The sequence below is a fragment of the Calonectris borealis genome, chromosome Z, assembly GCF_964195595.1.
Source record: "Calonectris borealis chromosome Z, bCalBor7.hap1.2, whole genome shotgun sequence".
In the NCBI taxonomy this organism is placed as follows: Eukaryota; Metazoa; Chordata; class Aves; order Procellariiformes; family Procellariidae; genus Calonectris; species Calonectris borealis.
Genome location: NC_134352.1, coordinates 86,131,570 through 86,151,383, shown reverse-complemented (window position 1 = coordinate 86,151,383; position 19,814 = coordinate 86,131,570). Strand labels below are relative to the sequence as shown.

Genomic DNA, 19,814 nt, shown 5'->3' with positions numbered 1-19,814 from the left:
GGTTTCAGTAGGGTGGCTCCAGGATGACTCCTCCTGCTAGCCCTCAGTCTCGGGGGTCCGTGCTCTTTGTTGGGGTGACATCCCTACTGAGAACTCATCGCCGAGGCTCTGGGGTGGGGACAGGGATTTTATGCTGTTTTCTTCTTTTTGCCATGTTTACTTTTTCTTTGGTTTTTCATAAACGACTAATAACATTTATGCTCGTTAGTAATAGAAATGCCCTGCACTTAGCAAATTTACCAGGTATAAAAATGTCTTAATTGGGAGCACTATTTAGAGTAACTGAGACCATAAGATTTTGGAGAAGATAATTTTGGCAAACCACCTGTTCATGTATAGCTAGCTTGGTAGATCGGGTAGAGGCTTTGGAAGGGCTATATGAAAATTGAAAGACTACAATATCCAAAATTTAATAAAAAATAAAGTAAATCAAAGTAAAGTCTATAGTCAAACTCCTTAATTGTGATGCATTTGCTGAGTTTCCCTCTTCCATCGTCGGCCCTGCTCCGATGCCATATGGTCTACCATGGAACATTTAACTTGTCAGATATAATGGATTGTCCTGGAAGCAGATTTTTGCTTTGAGCGTTCGGCTCCTTTCTTGCATTTCACTCTCAGCTCCAGGCTGCAGGATGAAGGATTGTGGTGGAAATGCAAAGAAGAGACACACAGTTGATTCCCCTTAAGAGAGTGACCTATATGCCACAAAATTTTACCCACGTAAAGAGGCATTATCCCTGTCACTGACCCTAGCAGGCTGCATGTCAGAACCATTTAAATTTGTCTGGACTTAACAGATTGTGCAAATGTTTCAGAATCAAGTGCTTAGGAATAATAAAGGCTTGTCATTTCAACTTAGGCAGTGGCAGCGCAGCTCGCGCCGGCCAGGGGATGAGTATTATTTATTGTGACCTACATGTAACCTAAGCTGCCTGCCTCATAGACCTTGTAAATTAAGTTCATCTCCCAAGGCTACTGAAACTTAAAAAAAATACATTATCTGATAAGGAACCCAAATAGCCATTACTCTGTGCTGTAAAGTAGAGGTTAAGGTTGGGAGTGATCATTTCCATGGCTGGGCCAGTAGCAGTTAATTACCGTCATACGTTTTGTGGTTGCAGGAGGAAATGGAGGTTTCTCCTTGGTGCGTTTGTACCTCTTCGAACACGGGGAACCTGCCGCGGTTGGGAGAGGGGACTTGGTTCGGCAGCTGTGAATAAAATGCTTCCACTGGAGGACTCTAAAGCATGGGGTAGACATTAGAAGGTTTTCTATGATATAAACTTAAGCAAGTGATTTCTGAAACAAACATGACAAATGACAAATTCTTCCCTGGATCAATTTTTTAAAAATTTCCTCTCACTTAAGTATAATAAAAACCTATAAAATATCGACTAGAAACCATAGGTAATATTGCTGTCCCATTCTGTGAAGTAATTAAAGAATCTAGGATAAAAATCTGGCCCTGCTAAAGATGTTCAGTTTTACTTAATATTAGTGCAGCTGATACTTCACCTATAGAGAATAAAATATTTGTAAATGAATCTGAACTTTGCTCTTCAAGGTAGCATTCCTTTCAGGTGTGAAGTTTGTATGAGGAATGGTAATTTTTTTTGCATGAAGGTTATTGTCTTTGCATTTGGCAGCAAAAGGAAAATTGTCAGCTGGTAGAGGTGGGAACTCTCTCTCTCAAGGACTTTTCTTTTTTCAGTGTAGGAATCAACATTCCTAGGTGCCTTTCCACGAGAGCGCTTTATTGTTCTTGATCTGAGAGCATGTGTACTGGTGCTATGAGTTTGCCTGTATTCTCAGCCCAAATTGTTTGTTCCCGAAATGTTTAGGAAACATCAGTTCTCAAGTGTAAAAGTCTTATTAGGGTATGCATGCCCTCTGCTGGATATTACTGATTTGAGACTATTGGGTATTTCACAATGTTTACAGTATATTTACCACATCATTCCTGATGTTTTGCCATACACTGAGAAGCTTGTAGTTTGTTTTGTCTGCTTAGCTGATCCAAATTATCTGATCCGGTGTTTTTAAAACATCAGAATTATAACAAATAAATGCCAACTTTTTTCTTTTAATTTTCTGTACTGAGCAATATTACAAATAAATAGCATTTCTGTAGAAATGTGTAATTGAGTATTTAATCTTAATATAATGCGTATTAGAGACTCCGGTAGTTCTGTCTACACATGCAGAGAGCGTGTGAAGACAGGGGAAAAACAGGAGGTGAACTGCTACAAAGGCATTGACGCTTTTGGTGTTAAAACCTGAAAATTTGTCTCTGCCATCAAGCTTTTAAAAGGGGTCCGTGTGTCCTTGTGGTCAGCATTTGTTTCCTTCTTTCTGCTGTGTAGATGATGCTGTAGAGTTAATTCAGGCTTCGGGCAGGAGGGTGGGGCGCGGAGGGCTGGCCCGGGGCTGTGGTGGGTTTGGTGGTCCTGCTGCCTGCGCGCAAAGTCACCCCAAGTCCCGAGATCGCGCCTTTTCTGTCACTTTGGGACAGGAGGCAGCCGTCTCATGAGGGTGGTTTCTGTTTATCATGCTGAGGTGTGGATTTGATCCCCATCTGAATGATAAGGCTTTTGATCTCTTTATCCTTGCTCATGTCCAGCACGGTTTGTTTTAGTAGCCTTTTAATAAATGCTACTAGATAGGGGTGGTTTACAGACCAAAGATTTAGAGCCCAGACTTGGGCTGCAGGAAGGTTTATCGTCCTCTTTCAATTCTGTGTCTTTCATGGCCTTAGATCCTTATCTAACTTGTTTTAAAGTGATTCTGTTTTCATGCTTGAGTGAAAACCCAGGTTTCCAGATACATGATAAAGATCTCCTGAACTGGTCCCTGAACAAATGATGAGGGATCACCCTGCAGTGGATTTCAATTTAAAATAGACCTTAAGGTGAGGCTTACTTAGGATAAAACAATATCCAGTGCTTTACATTCAATTCTTATATATTGCTTTCAGGCCCGGAGTATTACTACAACATGTTTTTGTCTCATATCTTTATGAAAATGTTGCCCCTCTTAATTATTCTGATTGTCTAGTATTAGATAATGCTTTTGATTTTTTGTTGTTGTTGTTCTCCGGTGCCTGTCTTCATCCCCTGCCCATCTTTTGACTATTGTGTGTTTCAAGAATGAGAAGGTAAAACATGGTGAATGGGTTTTATTAGAGTTTTTGTTTCTCTCTAAAATAAATTTGCCTATTTCCAGAGTGATACAGGTGTTCAGGCTTAGATGATCGTAATTATTTCCTCTAGACTGAAATTCCGTGCACATATGAAAAGAAAAGGAGACTAAAGATGTTTATGAAGTCAGATGCATCTTCACTCTAAATGAAGGATTGTCTCTCATAAATGTTCTTCCGTTCACAGCTTTTGAGTGTAGGTGCCCGGTTGCTCTGGGCTTACTGAACGTGGCCATTCCTGCACCTCCAGGCTCTGCGAGACAAACGCGGTGGCCCACGACAGTGAGGAGTCTTTGAGGTTTCTTCAACTTGTTAAATATAATTTCCTCAGACAGCATTGAAATAAACAGTTGTTTTGTTTAAATACCTCATTTAATTATGAAAGTTTATTTTTCTGGTCTCAATTAGTGCATGTACTTGATATTAAGCTCATTAATGTTCCTTGTCTGCAGAACGCAGTGTTATTTATTGGTTACACAATTGCAGTGATGGCTACGAAATGGCAATACCTGCGTATCCTCTGATTAACTTCAGAGTGCTGAAAACCTGTTGCAGAGGGTGCAGTGAGCTTGTTCTGACTGGATTAGACACAATCGATCCTTAATGCAGCTGTATCATTCAGGCAAATAACCAACTATTAGCATCAAACCTTTCTTTTATGGGATAGTGTGATAATCTTTACAATCTAATTGATTTTGGTGGGACTAGTGAAGGACTGAGGCACCATTTAATATAAGTCTGGTGGAATATGGTCTTTGATATTCTGTCTTCACATTCTTATAGTTTCAAGTATAGTTTTGCCACAGCTATTTTGTTTTAAAAGCACGCAAACAGAGAAATCACATACTGCCCTGTAATAGATGCTATTATTTGGTAGATTACAGAAATAGATTGAGCAATTTGCCTCAGTTTTTTGGTTTGGGTCCAATATTTCATGAACCGAGATCAGTGACAAAAAAATTGGTCTGGTATTTTCATGGATTAACAGAATATGCATAGAAGGGACCGTGGAGCTTGGGGTGGGCAGCACCGGGGTTGGTCCCTCCCTGCGCTTGAAGCCATCGCCCCACGGGGGGCATTGGGCAAAGCTTGCCGGCAGCACCATGCGGGACACCCTTCAGCAGGCAGCGCAGCCTTTCCCATCAACTTGTATATGTATGTATGTATAGACACAGGCACATGTACATAGCGTGTGTGTAAGTAGGTGGTTTGGCCTTTGGGGCGTCTGGGAATTAACCTTGCCTGTTTAAGCATAAGCTGTAGCCCAGCGAGGTGAGTCAGTGGTGAAGTGCCACTTTTGCTCTTGAAATTCCTCGCTTTAGGTTGTTCAAGCCAGCTCTGTAGATTTATTTTAGTATAGGTTTTAGGATTTAATTTCTTTTGCATTTTGATGGTACTGTTTAAAAAAAAATAATCTCCCTTTGTAATGATACTTGCTGGGGCATCATAACGTCTCTCTAAGAACCATTACTGTTTACTGCACATCAGTGTAAGTGCGAAAAATCCTCTTCCATGTCAAAAAGATCTCTTTCCCCTAGCATTGCGCTACATTTCGGGGTGTGATGCCATTCAAATTACTGGTATTAATACCTTCCTTTAGCTTTGTATCTAGTCGGTGGACCTTCCCTGGATCAGATGCCGTGTCATTTGTACTATTTTGTGAACGTTATTGCACAAACTTTGCTTAAAAAAAGATTTCTTTCTTATTGTTTGTACTTCACATATAGCACAAAGCAGAAATAGCTCATTAACGTGATACTTCCATTACCATCGGATGAGATTCTTTGTGATGTAAAATGTGCTGTTCAAAACCTCACTGAAATAAATAGGGTATTTTGACCGTGTATCCTATACCGGTAAGGAGAAGTATGTATATATAACCCAGGTCAAGCCCGAGTTAGTAACTGAGCCGAGCTAAGCACCTCTCTCTGCTGTTTAGATGTTGGAAGAGGAGAAATCGCAGCCGGACGCCCAGTGTCAGCAGCCGCTGCTGGGACCCGCTTGTCCCCCCGGTCCGCGGGACGATGCCTCCCGGGCCTCTTCAGCGCCTGCCCCGCGCCTCACCTCTCCCCGCAGCCCCAGCACAAGGGCCGCCTGTTCCCCTGCCAGCCCCTGCCTGCGGCTGCCCGGGAGCCGCGCCGGCGAGCACGCTCCTGCCCGGGTTAGCAGCCGAGGAGACGCCGAGCAGCTAGGAAAAGCTAGCTGTCGCACAAAGGGGGACAAGCCTGGAGCCAGCTGTTAGCCCTGGTGCCAGGGAAGGCGTTCGGATTTGCGTCCCTCAGTTAAGAGCCCAAAAAATTTCATTTAATACTAAAAGCGTTTTCCTTTTCTTTTTTTCCCTTTTTTTTTTTTACCCCCCCTCTTTTAAAGAACAGAGTATTCAAAAGTTCTAAAAAAATGAAGACGCTACCTGCTGGCTCCTCTGATGAAAACATGGGCAGGCTATTTTTTCTGTGAAGGGCAAAAGATAGCAAGGCCTGGGAGGCTGTCCCTGGAGGACACAGGGTATATACGTTTCTCCGAGGGTGAGGTGCTTATAGGTATAGGATATCTAAGTGTGCAATGGCTCATTTATTTCAATGAGGTTTTTCCTCAGATAATTTATAATTCTATGCGAATTTTAGCATCATTTCTCTGCTGAAATGAGTCAGGTTTTCAAACCTCTGAGGCAAAAAAAAATGGTGCTGATATTCTGGCTGTCACTGTCAAAAGTTACTGTGCGGAGCTGGTCCTCATGTCAGGAAGGGCCGGTGTCCGGAGACCTTCACTCGCGCTAGCGAGCACTGAGAGAGTCCTGCACTCGCTCCCCAGAGTGCTCAAATCCTCTCCTTCTCATGCAACCAGACTTAAACAAGCATAAGAAAATTTTGAATGCAAGAACTATAGATTAAGGCAGAAGTAAACTGTTTCATGGTCCTCATAACAATGTAAATAAACCCTGCTACGGCTGGTAACACGTATGTGTTCATTGTATACGGACAAATGTGGAACTGTAAGTTCAGCCCATTCTTCAGTTGCTCAGAACTTTTCCCCAAATATGCTCCAGCTCTGTGTTCCCTGTGCCTGGTCTGACTTCGACACTGAATTCTCCTTTAATAATCATTCTTTGCAGGGGAATCGGTCAGGCTCCCTTTGGGATGCATTTGAGACATAGGATATCAGAGGGAACAATCATTAATTTTCAAAAATGCTAGAAACGCACTAATAAAATAAGGAATAGGTTAAAGCAAAATCGCAGACTGAACAGACCGAAATTTGCAGCCATTAAAATTCCAATCCCTAATACAATTACTTCCCCCCCCCCCGACAGGTTTCCCTTCTTCAGTCTAACCAAGAACTAAACCCCAAATGTAGGGCAGCGGAAACCTGAATTAGAATATTCTGGTCGAACTCATCTCTCAAAAAATATGTCAAACACGAAATCAATGTAAACACTGAATTGAAGTCATTTATAGAAATAGCTCCACTTCCTTTTCTCTGCAGATGGAAAGAGTTGTCTCATGCCTCTCATTCTGCCTACCAGAAAAAAGCCAAGGTGCCCTATCTCCCAGGGCAGGGGAAAAGGGAGTGGGGAATCAGATGACTTGCATTTGTGCTTTGGAAGTTGCTTAAATTTTCTACTTAATTTGATTAATTTTTCAAAGTACACCATGGAAAGGCAAGTGGCTTCTTTATTGATTGATTGGCAATCCTATGCTGCTTTTATTTTCCGCAGTTAAACAAAAATGCAAACAAAATATTTATGAAGCAATTGTTTAGTTTAGTGAAGATAAGCAGTGTTTTTTTCTAGAGGTATTTAGAGAGCAGATACTTGTGATTCAGTGTTTGTCAGAAAACAGGAGCTGCATGTAGTTCTTTCTTTGTCTCTCCTTTGATTGGCATGCATTGTGTCAATTAATTGAATATATATATATATTTACATTCATGCTAAGTTACTGCCTCTGATAATAATGGAGATGCTTTTTCTGCCTTACCTAAAGAACAAGTGCATACTTGAAAGTTATTCACCAGCCTTTGTAGGTCAACTTCTTCCATGGAGCTTTGTTTCAATTGTCAGATCATAAAGCCACGGAAGGGTATAGATCGTGTTGCGTGTTCGGAGCGCAGGTAACAAATGGCACATTTTAGCATTTGATCCTCTAGGTAGAAAAAATTAATCAGATGTCTGACAAGATTTGTTATTTGTCTGTATTTCAGGCTCCCTTTTTTTTTCTTTTTTTTTTCTTTTCCCCCCCCGGCTTACAACAAGTATTACTAACGGGTACTTTTAGGTTTTAAAATATGGACAACAGTACTCCATGCAGTAAAAGACTTGAACGATTAATGCTACCCTTATGCCTCTTTTGAGTAGTTTTAGCCATGGGGCTTGGCACTGCCACCATTGTCTTTGTGCCAAAAAATATCCGCAGCGGCTGCCGCATTCTAGTACTAGAGGGTTGTCTCGAAAATTCCGCAGTGAATGCGTCGGGTGTCTACATCGCTGTAGACGCTCTCTCTTTTTTAAAACATTTAAAAAAAAAAAAGGAGAGAGAAATCTTTAGCTCTTGCAAACCTCAGAAAATGCACAGTACAGGCTGGGGTGTTCAAGTGACTGAAAATGATGCATAATGTACAGTAAACGTAGAAATTCAGGAGACGCTTTTGTATTTGTGAGCACAAATAGTTGCTTAAAGAGCCTACTCTTGCATATTATCAGCACTCTTGCAAATTTTATTATCTGAAACAAATGTGCCAGTGAATTTTAAGCAGAAAATCAACATCAAGACTGTAGCTAATTTTAAATGGACAGTTTATACAAAAGATATTCCCCCCCCCCAAAATGAAGTGTCATTACAAAAAGTATGATAATTTCATAATTACAGTTGATAGCGAAACTCTAGGTACGTATAGCTTTTTAACAGTTTCTTGACTTTTTCATAAATTTCAGTTATTTGTTCTGAATTGAGAAGGCAGATTTCTAGCTGTATGTGGGAACAACAACAACAACAGAAAAATGTAATAAAGTTAAAGGCTTACACTATCAGAATGAAATGTGTTCACTCATGATCTCCAAAGCTATCTGTTTGGTGGTAAAAGTGGATGCTATAGATGAAATCTTTACAAGGAGCATAATCCTAAAAAAAAAAAGTCAATCTCCTGCTGGCTGCTGTGCCGCTTTGGTACCTCACAGACTTCGACAGAGTCCTGGACGAGTGCCCATTGATGTCATGGAAACACTCAAATTACTGAGAATGATTCATGTCTATGCTGTTCTCTTATCCTCCCCCACACAAATAGAAGTAGATTTTAACCCTGACAACTTGTAATTTGCAGTGGGTTTATTTTTGTATCTGGATAAATATTTTTTAACAACTGAAATTAAGATGAGGCTGCCTGTGTCTGATACGATAGAAAAGAAGATTACCGATACCCAGGCAGCAGCGAGAAGCGCGTTCAAAGTACCTTGTGTCGCTGCTTGTACTTGGTTCCCCTCGACCCTATTTTTCTGTTTGGGATTTTCCCCCCCCCGTCCTCACCGCCTGTTATTTGCATTGACTTTCTGGCCCTCTTGGGGTGACGGGAAGTAGCACACGTAACTCCAGGCATGCCAGCAAGACATTTTGTTTTCAGATCTCGGCATTGGACTCGGGGATTCATGATTAAAATTTCATTGTCGTTTCAATCTTGAATTATTTCTGCAAAGGCTTCCAGTACTCTGAACCTGAGGGGGGGCTATGGAGTGGGTGATCCATCGTTCTTGTATAACCAGATACAAGTGCTTTCAAAAGTTATTACATGCGCAATGTCCTACGAATTGCAAATACATTTTGGAGGTTCCCATGTATAAGTAACTACCTAATCGAGAAACAAAACCAAGCTACAGAGTCTTAAATTATTATGGGGAGAAAGATGATTTTTTTATTCCAGACCACTCACAATAGTCACACTTTATCAATAATACCTCTAAATGGTGATCAAACCTAGTAGCTGTATATTAAAGGAAGGGCTTGTGGACTCAGTCAGAATGTGGCCATGCCATATTGGGAACGATTAAAATTAACTCCATCATCCTTTGTCTAACGATCTGCCTCACCATGGGTTCTTTAGGAAATCTGGGGAAGCATGAGGGGACGTGCCAGCTCGTGACCCCTCACCCACCGCCTGCCTTGCTCGGGCCCCTGAAATTTGTGAGGTCGGTGGAGATTGTCATTATTGCAATCTGGTATTTCCAAACGCAGTTAAAGGACGTTTTTTCATGGCTTTGGTAGGTGTATCGGCACAGCGGCTTTATCTCGGCGGCGCAGGGTTTGGTGTAGGGCTGTCGCCGCACCTCATACGCGGGGGCACGCGGCCGCCTGAGCCTGGCTGCTAGGTGCGGAGGTGTCCCCGGCATTGCTGGGAGAGGCAGGCAGAGATAAACTGAGCATCTGGTCCCTAGTAACTGGTACTGTGTGTTGTGGGTTTTATGCCCCAGCCTATAATAAAAACTTTAATTTTATGAGTGATTTTTACTGTGTTCTTGGCTGTTTTGTTAGATAATACCTCCCTCCCTCCCGTGATTATCCTCACCATAAGGGTGGTCTTTTAGTGTCAATATGTTTTGTATCAGCCCTCTTGACTGCTCTTTGTCTCCGGAGCACGTGGTGCGGTGCTGCTCAGCCATGACTTAATGCTTTGCAGAAACCACCTCTTCCCTTCTTGATTTTGCTCGAGTCTGGCCATTCAAACCTGAAAGAACCTTTATTTTCCTTTGTAAATATGGCATAACTGTAACTGGTACTGCAAGTCAGGCTGTTGGATCTGAGTGTTAAAGGCTTCCTGGGAAAAAAGGAAAAAAAAAAAAAAAGGGTACTTAGGGCTGGCAGAGAGTCTTGGCAGTCATTGGGCCCCCGTGCAAGTCCCAGCGCCGCTGGGGCAGCCCCAGCGTTGGTAGTGAATGGCGAATTCCCAATGAGCGTCTCTTTCCCAGGTGTAAATTCCATCATCACCGTGATCACGGGGGAATTTGCTCCTGGGAAGGAGAGCGGGGAGCCGCGTCCCCAGCAGCTCCCGGGCGAAGCTGGCCGTCCGGAGAGCCGGTGAGGGACTGGCCGTGCGCCCCGCGCCGTGCTGGGACAGGTGGGGTGCCGGGGCGCTCGGCCCCCGAGCCCGAGGGGAGGCACGCAGGAGGTCTGCCCGCACCTTCAGCCAGCCCGTGGAAGCCCGTTAAATCCCCGTTCCAGGAAGCGTGTGGAGCAGCGCAGCCGAGGTTGGGAAGTTTATTTCACATCACCGTCCTCAGCATGAAAAAGCGTTAATCCCGTTCTGTTGCCTACATGCATTACGCAGTCAGCAGTGCCTACTTTACATATGTAAACAGCACTAGGAAAACGTGGTGAACATCATCTAAAACGCTTGGAGAAGCGATATCTATCTGTTTATATCTGTTATACATCTATTTTTATTTTTTTTTGTTAACAGGTAAAACAGAAAGGGGTTCATACTCATCATATGGAAGAGATTCGAATTTACAGGGTTGCCACCAGGTAAGTGAAAGTCTGCTCAGCAGAGGGGTTGTGATAAATACTCTGATAAATGAGGCTTGCTTCTTAAAGTTGTACATCTTAGGGATAGGCTCCATCATAAACGGCGATGGCTGCAGATGTGCCTTTCTCAGAAACGGGCTTTATTTGCAAATGCAGGTTTAAAGCGCCTGCCTGAGCTTTTCTAGCGGGGATACACTTACTGGAGACGATGAGTACTCGGGTTGACCTAACGCCGCCCTAGCCAGAGCTGCTGTGAACTACTGATTATTGTCCCTTGCAACAATGCCGCACTGTTCAGCATGGCGGGTCCTTCCCAACAGCCCAACTTCAGAAATTACAGAAGTGGAAACACACCGCAGAGCTTTGGATGGCTACTGCAATAAATTATAGTTTTCATAGAATCTGTATGATGTTGTGTGAAAACAAGGTTGTATTGAGGGATAAAAATGTCTGTGAAAATATGATTTGTTGTCCCTTTTTGTTTCTGAATTGTTTTTGGCTGGAAGTCAAGGCCAGCAGGCTAACAGCAAAGCCGTCTCAAGGGAAGCATGCGTGAGCTAGAAAAATAAGAGTAGTTTAATTAAATAATAAAATGCCAATGTAATACAAAGGTATAGCATGTGTGTGTGTGCGCCTCTCTGCACTTTGCATTTGCATACTTTTAAGTCTCCAGAGAAAGTCTGAGTCTAAAAATACTATCAATAGCCAAAAGTCTGTGCTTTGTTTCAAGACAATTGATTTTTTTAAAAGACACTTTCTTTTTCATTTCAGTAGCAATATTAATCGTGTGTTTAAATTCATTTTGTTCTTGAAGGGTGCTAGGCTTCCTTTCCTCTTCTAAGTGCAGTAGCTTCGCACTTTGGAAAACTATTGAAAGAATTTAATAGCCTTCTTAATATTCAAAGCTTTATACTGTTCAAATCTGCCAGGGGAAAAAAAAAAAACCAACCAACAAAAAACCAGCCAAAATGTATATTATTTCCCTATATGAAAAGGAAATACTTGATCCCTTCTTTCCTTTCGTGTGTCCCTGTTCTTTAATAATGTGGGGAAACAGTCTATTCTTATATTGTTGGGGTTTTTTTAAACATTTAGTGTAGAAAAATGAAACCATTTGAGCGATCAAAGAGCAATTCCTGTTGGGGTGCGCGCGTGTACGCCATCAGCAGCGTCTGCAGGCCGGGCTGTGCTCTCGGCGGCTGTCGCGGCGTGTGCCGGGGCCTGTCCCGGGGCCGGCCGGGCTCCCGGAACACAAGCGGTGGCCGGGAGCGGGGCCCTCAGCCCCGCGGCCCCGCTGCCGAGCCCTGGGTCCCTGCGCGGGGCCCTGCCTGCGGGCCTGCTCGGGGAGCGGAGGCAGGGTGGGGGCAGCCCCGGGGAGCCGGCTCCGGCGGGGCCCCTGCGCCGCCCCCTCTGCTGGCGGGGCCGGCCTGAGCCCGCAGGGAGGTGAGGTTTGCTCTGCTGCCGGGGAGGCCCCTGCGCCTGCCGCTCCTCGTCCCCCTTGCTTGAGTTTTGGGGACGCTTCCTGCGCGAAATGTCACGTGCTGAGCTTGGGCTGGGAGAGGCGACGAGGGACGGCGGCTTTGCCTTGCTCAGAGCACAATCACACGTTTAATTCTGTGTGGAACAAACTGAAAGGATACAGAGCTGCTCGCTGGTGAAGGTTTCCAGGCCAAGCCTTGAAAGTAAGCTTAGTGACGCCCTGAACTTTCACACACGTCACTCTTCAGTGAGTCGGCAGTGACCTACTGATGCCACTTGCAACGACCAGCACAGAGAAGTGCAGACCGCCTGGAACCCCACCCTCGCCCGATCCAGAACAACTGCAGTAGCTCTTAATTAATGTTAGGAGCCGTTGCTAGCTAGTCCTCTTCGCTTCAAAATCCCTTGTATGCTTTTGCTTTCTATTGTTAGGAGATAGCAGGATGTGTTTCTGTCCCCGGTGCTTGCACAGCGCTGGGGATACTGTCCCCACGTGTAGTAGCACCCGGCCAAGGGTGAGACCCGTCTCCTCTGCAGCTCCAGGCTCCTGGAGATCCCACTCTGCTGCTCTCTTGGGTCTGCTGCGGTTTCACATTTCACCCGAAAACATACTTTTTCTGTGCTGCATTTTGCTTTTAGTTTTTCTGTCAGTCTTACTGTGTTTGAATGATCTCGTGATACTGCAAATAAGTTAGAAATTGTTTCCGAGTTCAAAATGGCATTACACCTAAATAAGTTATATGGTCTATATATGCCTCGTGCGTGGAGTCTTAATGCGACTCGTACTGCGGCCTCTTTGTGCACACCCGTATCTGTGAATATCTGCAGGGCACAGATGTGCATTTTCTTTAATTTGGGAGTAAAAAGTTAATCTTAGAAACTAAGGGCAGAGGTGCAGCTGTGGGCTTGAGAAGGCGGTTTGCTGTAAACAGGTCATTTTTTCTGACGCATCCTCAGCTTTATGTCCCAGCCAAAGTGAGGCGACATTTTGCACAGGCTCTCGGTGGCAGTGGAGAGTGACCTGGTTCCAGATACTTCCCGTGTCAAATGATATGGAAATTACTCGGTGTGATGTTACGGCAGCATCACCGCACCGGCGGTGCTGGGAGCGTGGAGGGGTTGGGGCAGCTCGGACGGATCCCGTGGGGACGGCTGGCGGGAGCTGCGGGCCCCCACCCAGCCCTGCTCGCGCCTGGCGTGGCCTCTCTCGGCCAAGTGACAGATCCACAAACAGCTGAAACCCCTCGTGGGGAGCTGCCGGGTAATTGCCATAACGAGGACGGTTGCCTGCAGAAACGGGCAGCACGGTTTCCGCCTCGTCTTTTCATGCAGCACCAACCCCCTGCAGCAGAAGCCCACACACCGCTCCCGCTCGCCAGACTTCTCTTCTGGTCCAGAACGCAGGAGAGGACAAACCTGAAAGTGCTGGTGAGCTCCTTCATAGTGCGTGAAAAAGAGGATAAGCCCCGACGGGCAGTGCAAACCAGGGAGATGCTGAGCACCGCAGCGCCGCTGCCTGTCCTCTGTGGGGGGGAGTACGGTCTGTCAAGATACCGGGAAAAAACCAACATTCCAGTAAAGAAGCCAATGGCTGTGGTTGTAGTATGAGAGCTAATGCATTTTTTTCACTGAATGATAGTATTGAATAATTATTTTTTACGCTTTGGTGGACCAATTCTGGAGTTTGCTCAGAATTCAGCTGGTGCAGACATGGTCAGCTCTCTGGATGGATCCTTGATTGTATCTACGTGGCAGTGCCCTGTGGTTGTGTGGGGTCAATGAAGAACTGATGGAGAAGACCCTACCTACCCACTCTCCTTTTCTGTGGTTTCATTCATGAAAATTTGAGGAACATTAGGAAGATATTACAATAAAAGTGCCAATAATAAAAATTCTAATCCATGGAATAGGGTCTTTCTTTCTACCGTATGCATCCACTTTCTTGAAGTATAATGGAGAAGTGGATGAAGCAGATGACCGGTGCCCAGACAGGAAGGAGAAAAAACATTTCTAAAATAAGAATCTCTCGAATTCCTGAAAGGTACAGAAGGAATAATGCTTAATGCCGAGGCTGGACCATCTGTTGTCTGTTCTTCAGGCTGCAGAATTACCAGGATCCACCAAATTATTAACAAGTATGAACCTTCAGGCTTAAAAGAAAATTAAAAGCTACAAGCCTATTGCAAGATTTCTAGGATGTGCTTTCACACGTATTGAGAAAGATTAGCTTATCTAGACAGAAGATATTGAAGAAAACTTGGTGAATTCCAAAGGAAATATTGGTGGTGGTATTGCGGATCGTTGAGAATCCCCTGAAGCCTTGGGTTATCCGAGGGGCTGGAGTAGCGGCAGTAGCTGTGCGAGCTCCTTTTTCCTAAACCCAGGAGGAGCATGCAGATTTTGTTGATTTCTGAAAGGTAAATTGCTACCTCCAGATGTGATGCATTGCTCTCTGTAGATGAGTTCCTGGAACAATTAAGGAAAACTAAATACCTAACGATATTGAACTTGCTACCTATTAATCTTCTGGTAGGAAAAAAACCAACAACCCCTCTTCACACAAACAGCAGCAATGATCTGAGGTTTCATCTCCACGCTGTGTTCACACCAATGAGAGAAGAGGTCAGATACACAGCAACCCATTTACTTCAAGATGATTTTTATTTCCGAGCCTAGGGCCCAATTGGGCTCTCACTGAAAACCATAGCAAATACAACACTGATTACAGTGGGAATGGAAGAAAGCTCATCTTGGGAACTATTTAATTCCATTAGAGAGAAGTCATCTAAGAAACATGTACCGAAGTTGTTGTCAAGACACTTTTGAAACACTGGCTTCATTGAAGTTAATGACAAAAATCTCATTTCATTCAGTGAAGTCAGGATTTTGCATGTTGTCTTAATTCTGTGCTACTTACCATTTCCCCAAAGATCAATTTTTTTTTATATTGTGCTGGTTTTGGGGGGGATTAGCAAGGCAGTAGTAGTAAAAAAAAGCATACCTACTTGATTTCTCTAACTTTCTTCTGGTTTCCTGTATTAGTCTGTATTATTGGATGGGTACTCAGATTGTAGGGGTCTGCACGTGGTAATGAAGAGCAGCGCATCTGCTGCTTTATTCAAAGAGCTTCATGTAGATCAGCACGGTAAAGAAGTAAAGGCAGAAAGCGCTAGAAGAAATGATTTGGTGGGTAGAACGGCGCATCAGCCGCTCGGCTGCATCAGCGGTTGCAGAGCCGGGGCTGGTGCAAGGGTGTGCGTGAGCGTGGCGGTGGGAGCAGGGAAACGCTCCGCAGGGAGCGTGAGCTGGAGGCTCAGCTTGTGTAAATCACCATGCTTCGGTTTCCCAATGGCAGCTAAAAATGAGGGGCTGTGTTAATTCTACAGTGTTTATAAAACACTGATATTCCTTAGTGCAAGAGGATCTGGATACACAAAATACTATTATTAGACTAATGGTAACGCGTGCTGCTTACAGTAGTGTGGCTCCACTAATCGGTTAATGGTCGATGAGACCGACTTTGAGTAATCCAGAGCTATTGCGCTTTTCTGGGCAATAGTTAATTCAAAAAAGCAATGAATAAAGAGAACTGTAAAATGAGCATGATGGCCAGAAAACATACACCATAGATTTCCAAGGCAACGCATGAGATTGTATGTGGGAATAAATTAAACAGTCCTTTGAAAATTTGGATTATGCCTTTTTGGCAAAAGCAGAGTAACAGATACTTAGCTTTTAAGGTGTTTTAACTTAAAGCAAAATCCCCAAATCCTGAGATGACTTGTTTTTACTACTAAGTCTTTTAGAAAGTGAGTCTAAATGTTGGTTTTGGATGTACTGATTTACTTGATGTTCAAGAAATACTCTCAGAGGCCAGTTGGAACCGTCCCACTGTTAAAAGCTGACTCTGGAATGAAGTGTTAAGGTAAAAGCTAGTGGAGTTGTACAAGCTCAGCCAGCTTTTTTTTTTGCCTTTTTTTTTTTTTTTAAATAAAACGCAACTGCTACCAAAATACAATAAACTTTATCCAGATTGAGATCATCATCTGCTAGCCTTGATTCAAGATACCACGGCAAAGAGAAAGGCCAACCACCGGAATGACCTCGGCATGATGTTAACTTTGTTTTTATTGCAGCTTCAGTTCAAACAAGCAGCATTAGAGGCTGCAACAAAATGGCTCCTTCGTGCATTTACAATGCCGTAGGCATCTGAGGGCAGTCCGCCCAAACCTGCAGCAGCTCTGTGGCTTTCCAGGATTTCCTGAGGGACTGTATCGGTAGCAATTTATTCAAGGAATCCAATCAGAAAGGAGTACGCTCTGAGATCCCGAGAAGTCAGAGGGATGCGACTAGCAGGACAGCATTTCTGCAGAGAGCATCTCTGCACCGTGACACAACGTATATCATTTAACTGGCCTCTTCTCTCTCTTCCTTTCAGTACTTTTTCTCCGACTCCTCTCTTCCTCCTTGCTTTCCTGCGCTCCCTTCTCTCGCTCCAAAACCTCCACCCCACCCCGTCCCTCTGGAAGCACTGGTGCGGGTTTCCAAGAGGCTGATGATCAAGGGCACAGCAGGCTGCCGTGGCAAGTGAATATGCCAGTTCTGGCTGAGGGTTCTAGAAACTCATTTAAAAGTTCATGCAGACTCAACCAGAGTTCAGCCTTCCTGTAGCTGCTAATGTTTTCCTGTATCCTCTCCCGTCGGATCTGACTCCAAATGTTTGTTGGACATTGCAGTTTCTTTGCAGACACTACAGGCTCTTTCCTGACGTCCCTCCTCCTGCGTGGTCGTGGATCCTCTCTCCTTTTTCTCCATCTTTTCTTACTCCCCTGTCCCTCTGTGACGGGTGAGAGGCGCCTTTGGCACACGATGGGGCTTGTGGCCCCCTCTCCGTTCAGCTGGGTCAGCCAGCGTGCTTTCTCAGAAGGTTTTCTTATTAGATGCAGGTGGTGTTTTATCCTCCCTGTGTCATAGCTCGCTCCAAGGGGAGAAGTCATTGGCTTTTTCTCCTTGAGCAGGTGGCCACGTGGCCGACACGCTCCCCGCTTCCCTCCTGTCCCGTCCCTTTCTGTCCCCCACCTACAACAGCAGTCTGAACGTTTCCCGTGGAGGAGGGCAAGGAAAGCCTTGGATTTTAATATTTGAATGTTTGTGGCTCAGTGAGCGTAGCGCAGGGGGATGTGACATACCTTTGACAGAAATATTGCTGGAAAACTTTAAAATGAGCGTAATGGAAATGAAAGACACGGGCGGCTTCTGCAGCAAGTGCATATGGATTAACTCAGCCCAGCTGCCCGTGCCCGCCTGTCTGTGTGTCCAGTAAGGCTGTCAATCCTTGCATAACGCTGCTGTTCTCATGCTGAGAAGGGAATGGACAGAAATAGCTATTGCCCATTTTCCTTTTTCTTCCAGAAGTGCTGGGACTTCCTTTTTCTGCTGTGAATTATTGAATTGTTGCAACATCTCTAATTATATGAAGAGGAGTCCAGCAAAGACAGAAGGGGGGAAAAAAAAGCAGGACGGATTATCTTTTTATCTGATATGTACTTTTAAAAGGTCCTTCTTCAGTGCTTCATTCAGCATGAGATTGAGACTAATGCATATTCTGAAATCAGGCTTCTGATTTAAGCCGCTAAAGAAGAACTATTACAAAAATAACTCTGGTAGCATCGCTCGGGCGCTTCCCGCATCTCAGAGACCTCACCAGTGAACGCACGAGTGCTGCCCCGTGCATTCAGATGCTCTTGGTTTTCTTGAATTTGTTCAGCCACACGTTCTTCAGTGTCTTGCAGAGCACTTTGGGGGTTTGCTTTCTTTTTTCCTTTTTTATGGCCTGCCCACCTTTTCATAGTAATCAATAAAAAAGCCGGTATCGTGAGTGCGGACAGGGAAGGTGTGAACCGAGGTGGCGTGTGCGTGCCTGCGCACGGGGCTGCTGCGCTCTGAACTGCTTCTAATTTGTACTTTGTTCGTGAATGTCAGGGCAAAAATCTTTCCATTTTATTGGTATAGTATACAATAAGTTATTAAATTTCATCTCTCTAATACACCTGCAGTAAAATAACAAAACATTACTGCACTTAAGGAACATGTGTGTGTGTTGCAATGTTCCACCCCTCCCTTCCAAACAGCTGCTTACGGATTTCAAGATCCATTGTATATATTCCCTAGAGCCCACCTCTAATAATCGAGACACATCTGCCATTGCAGTATTATAGGCATATGTAGTTTTATTGAAAACTATACCTGTATATAAAAAAATTAAATAACTCCTACCTCAATTAAATTGGCAAGCTACTTTTTCTGAAGATCATATTGCAGACCTCTGGAGACACAGCGAGTTCATTTTATTCTTCTGTTACAAATTACTTAGTATTTTTTTGCTTAGTCAAATAACTAGGTTTCCTCACATTTTGATAGCAAGATTCCTTTACCTATAATAATTTCTCCTTCGTTCTCCCTCCCTATAAAAAACACACAAAAGCTGTACTAAAGTGATAAAAGGTACCTAATGTACCAAGGAATTTAGGCTCCTACGAAGTCTATTGCTAATCCATTTTTTGTGATTAGATGTGCAGTGTCAATGCCCTTAACAAAAGCTCCAGCGCTTTGTTTATTTGCTTTTAAGTATTTGAACACTCTGACTTCTTGACTGGGCGGTATGTACTTACCAGCCACAGCTGTGCGTGGATGATGCGCTCCATAGGAAACACTACAAAATAGAATTACGCTGTATTGTACGTATAGCCTTTGGCTAAAGTAAACGCAAAGAGGAAGAGCCCCTTGCCCCAGAATTCCTCCTGAGCGGTTACAGCCATGCTAACCTCTTGTGTAGGGATAATCTTGCACGTGGGGTAAGGAGATGGAGTAGGTGAACTCTGCATCTGGCTTTCCCTGACTTTGTCAGTGCGCGTTCCTGTCCCAAAGACGAACGATCAGTGTGAATGGAGAAAATGCTGGCTACCGTGAGGTCGGTGGCAGAAGTCCCATTGCGTTCAGTGGGGCTGGGAAGCAGAATTTTGCCTGGTAACTTCTGTGGTGATTTTTAGTTGGAGAAGATTCATCTCTCGTCGTTTTTGCTCGAGCATCTCGCTTTGGGAGGTGGAATCATTGCTCCCGCTCCAGAAATTAGTTCTAGCGCCCATAAACTATCCTCCTGTGATCGAGGGAACATTGTGGACTAATGTTTTTGATGTTACAGCACTAAAATAATGACATAAGAGATAAAATTTCCATGTTAATCAAATGTATTAAAGGAACAGACTTAAGTTCAGATGTCTGAATGGCTCATTTAGCAGAATTCCTCATGCATCCAGAAAGACACGGTTTCATTGTCCATATCATAATTGAAGAAATGCTAAAACCCAACACTGCAATTTAGTGGTAAAAGGAGTGCTTTTCTCTTAGCCCTTTGGATCAAATGTTAAGCTGAGGGCTATTTTGTTGGAAGTGAGCATTCCAAGGGCACCTTTCTGGAGCTTATAACCTGGCAACAGAATAACACTGCGATTTGTAATGTGCAATAATAGGTTTATGTTGTGGTTGAGTGCTAATAGGAGCTTGGTTTGCCTTCGCAGTCGCTGCACTCTGACTTTCTGTGCTGTCATGAATGTGATAAAAAGGGGAATGATGCT

At 44.1% G+C, this 19,814-nt stretch overlaps 1 protein-coding gene across 9 annotated transcripts in view; it reads left to right on the top strand.

The window, feature by feature from the left end:
- The window catches only part of TCF4 (transcription factor 4), a 235,940-nt gene that overhangs the window by 102,529 nt on the left and 113,597 nt on the right, over positions 1 to 19,814 (top strand). For all 9 annotated transcript variants that reach the window (XM_075137536.1, XM_075137542.1, XM_075137541.1 and 6 more), the window contains one exon: positions 10,637 to 10,701. In XM_075137536.1, coding sequence (XP_074993637.1) covers positions 10,637 to 10,701 — 65 coding nt within the window. The remainder of the gene's footprint in view (positions 1 to 10,636; positions 10,702 to 19,814) is intronic.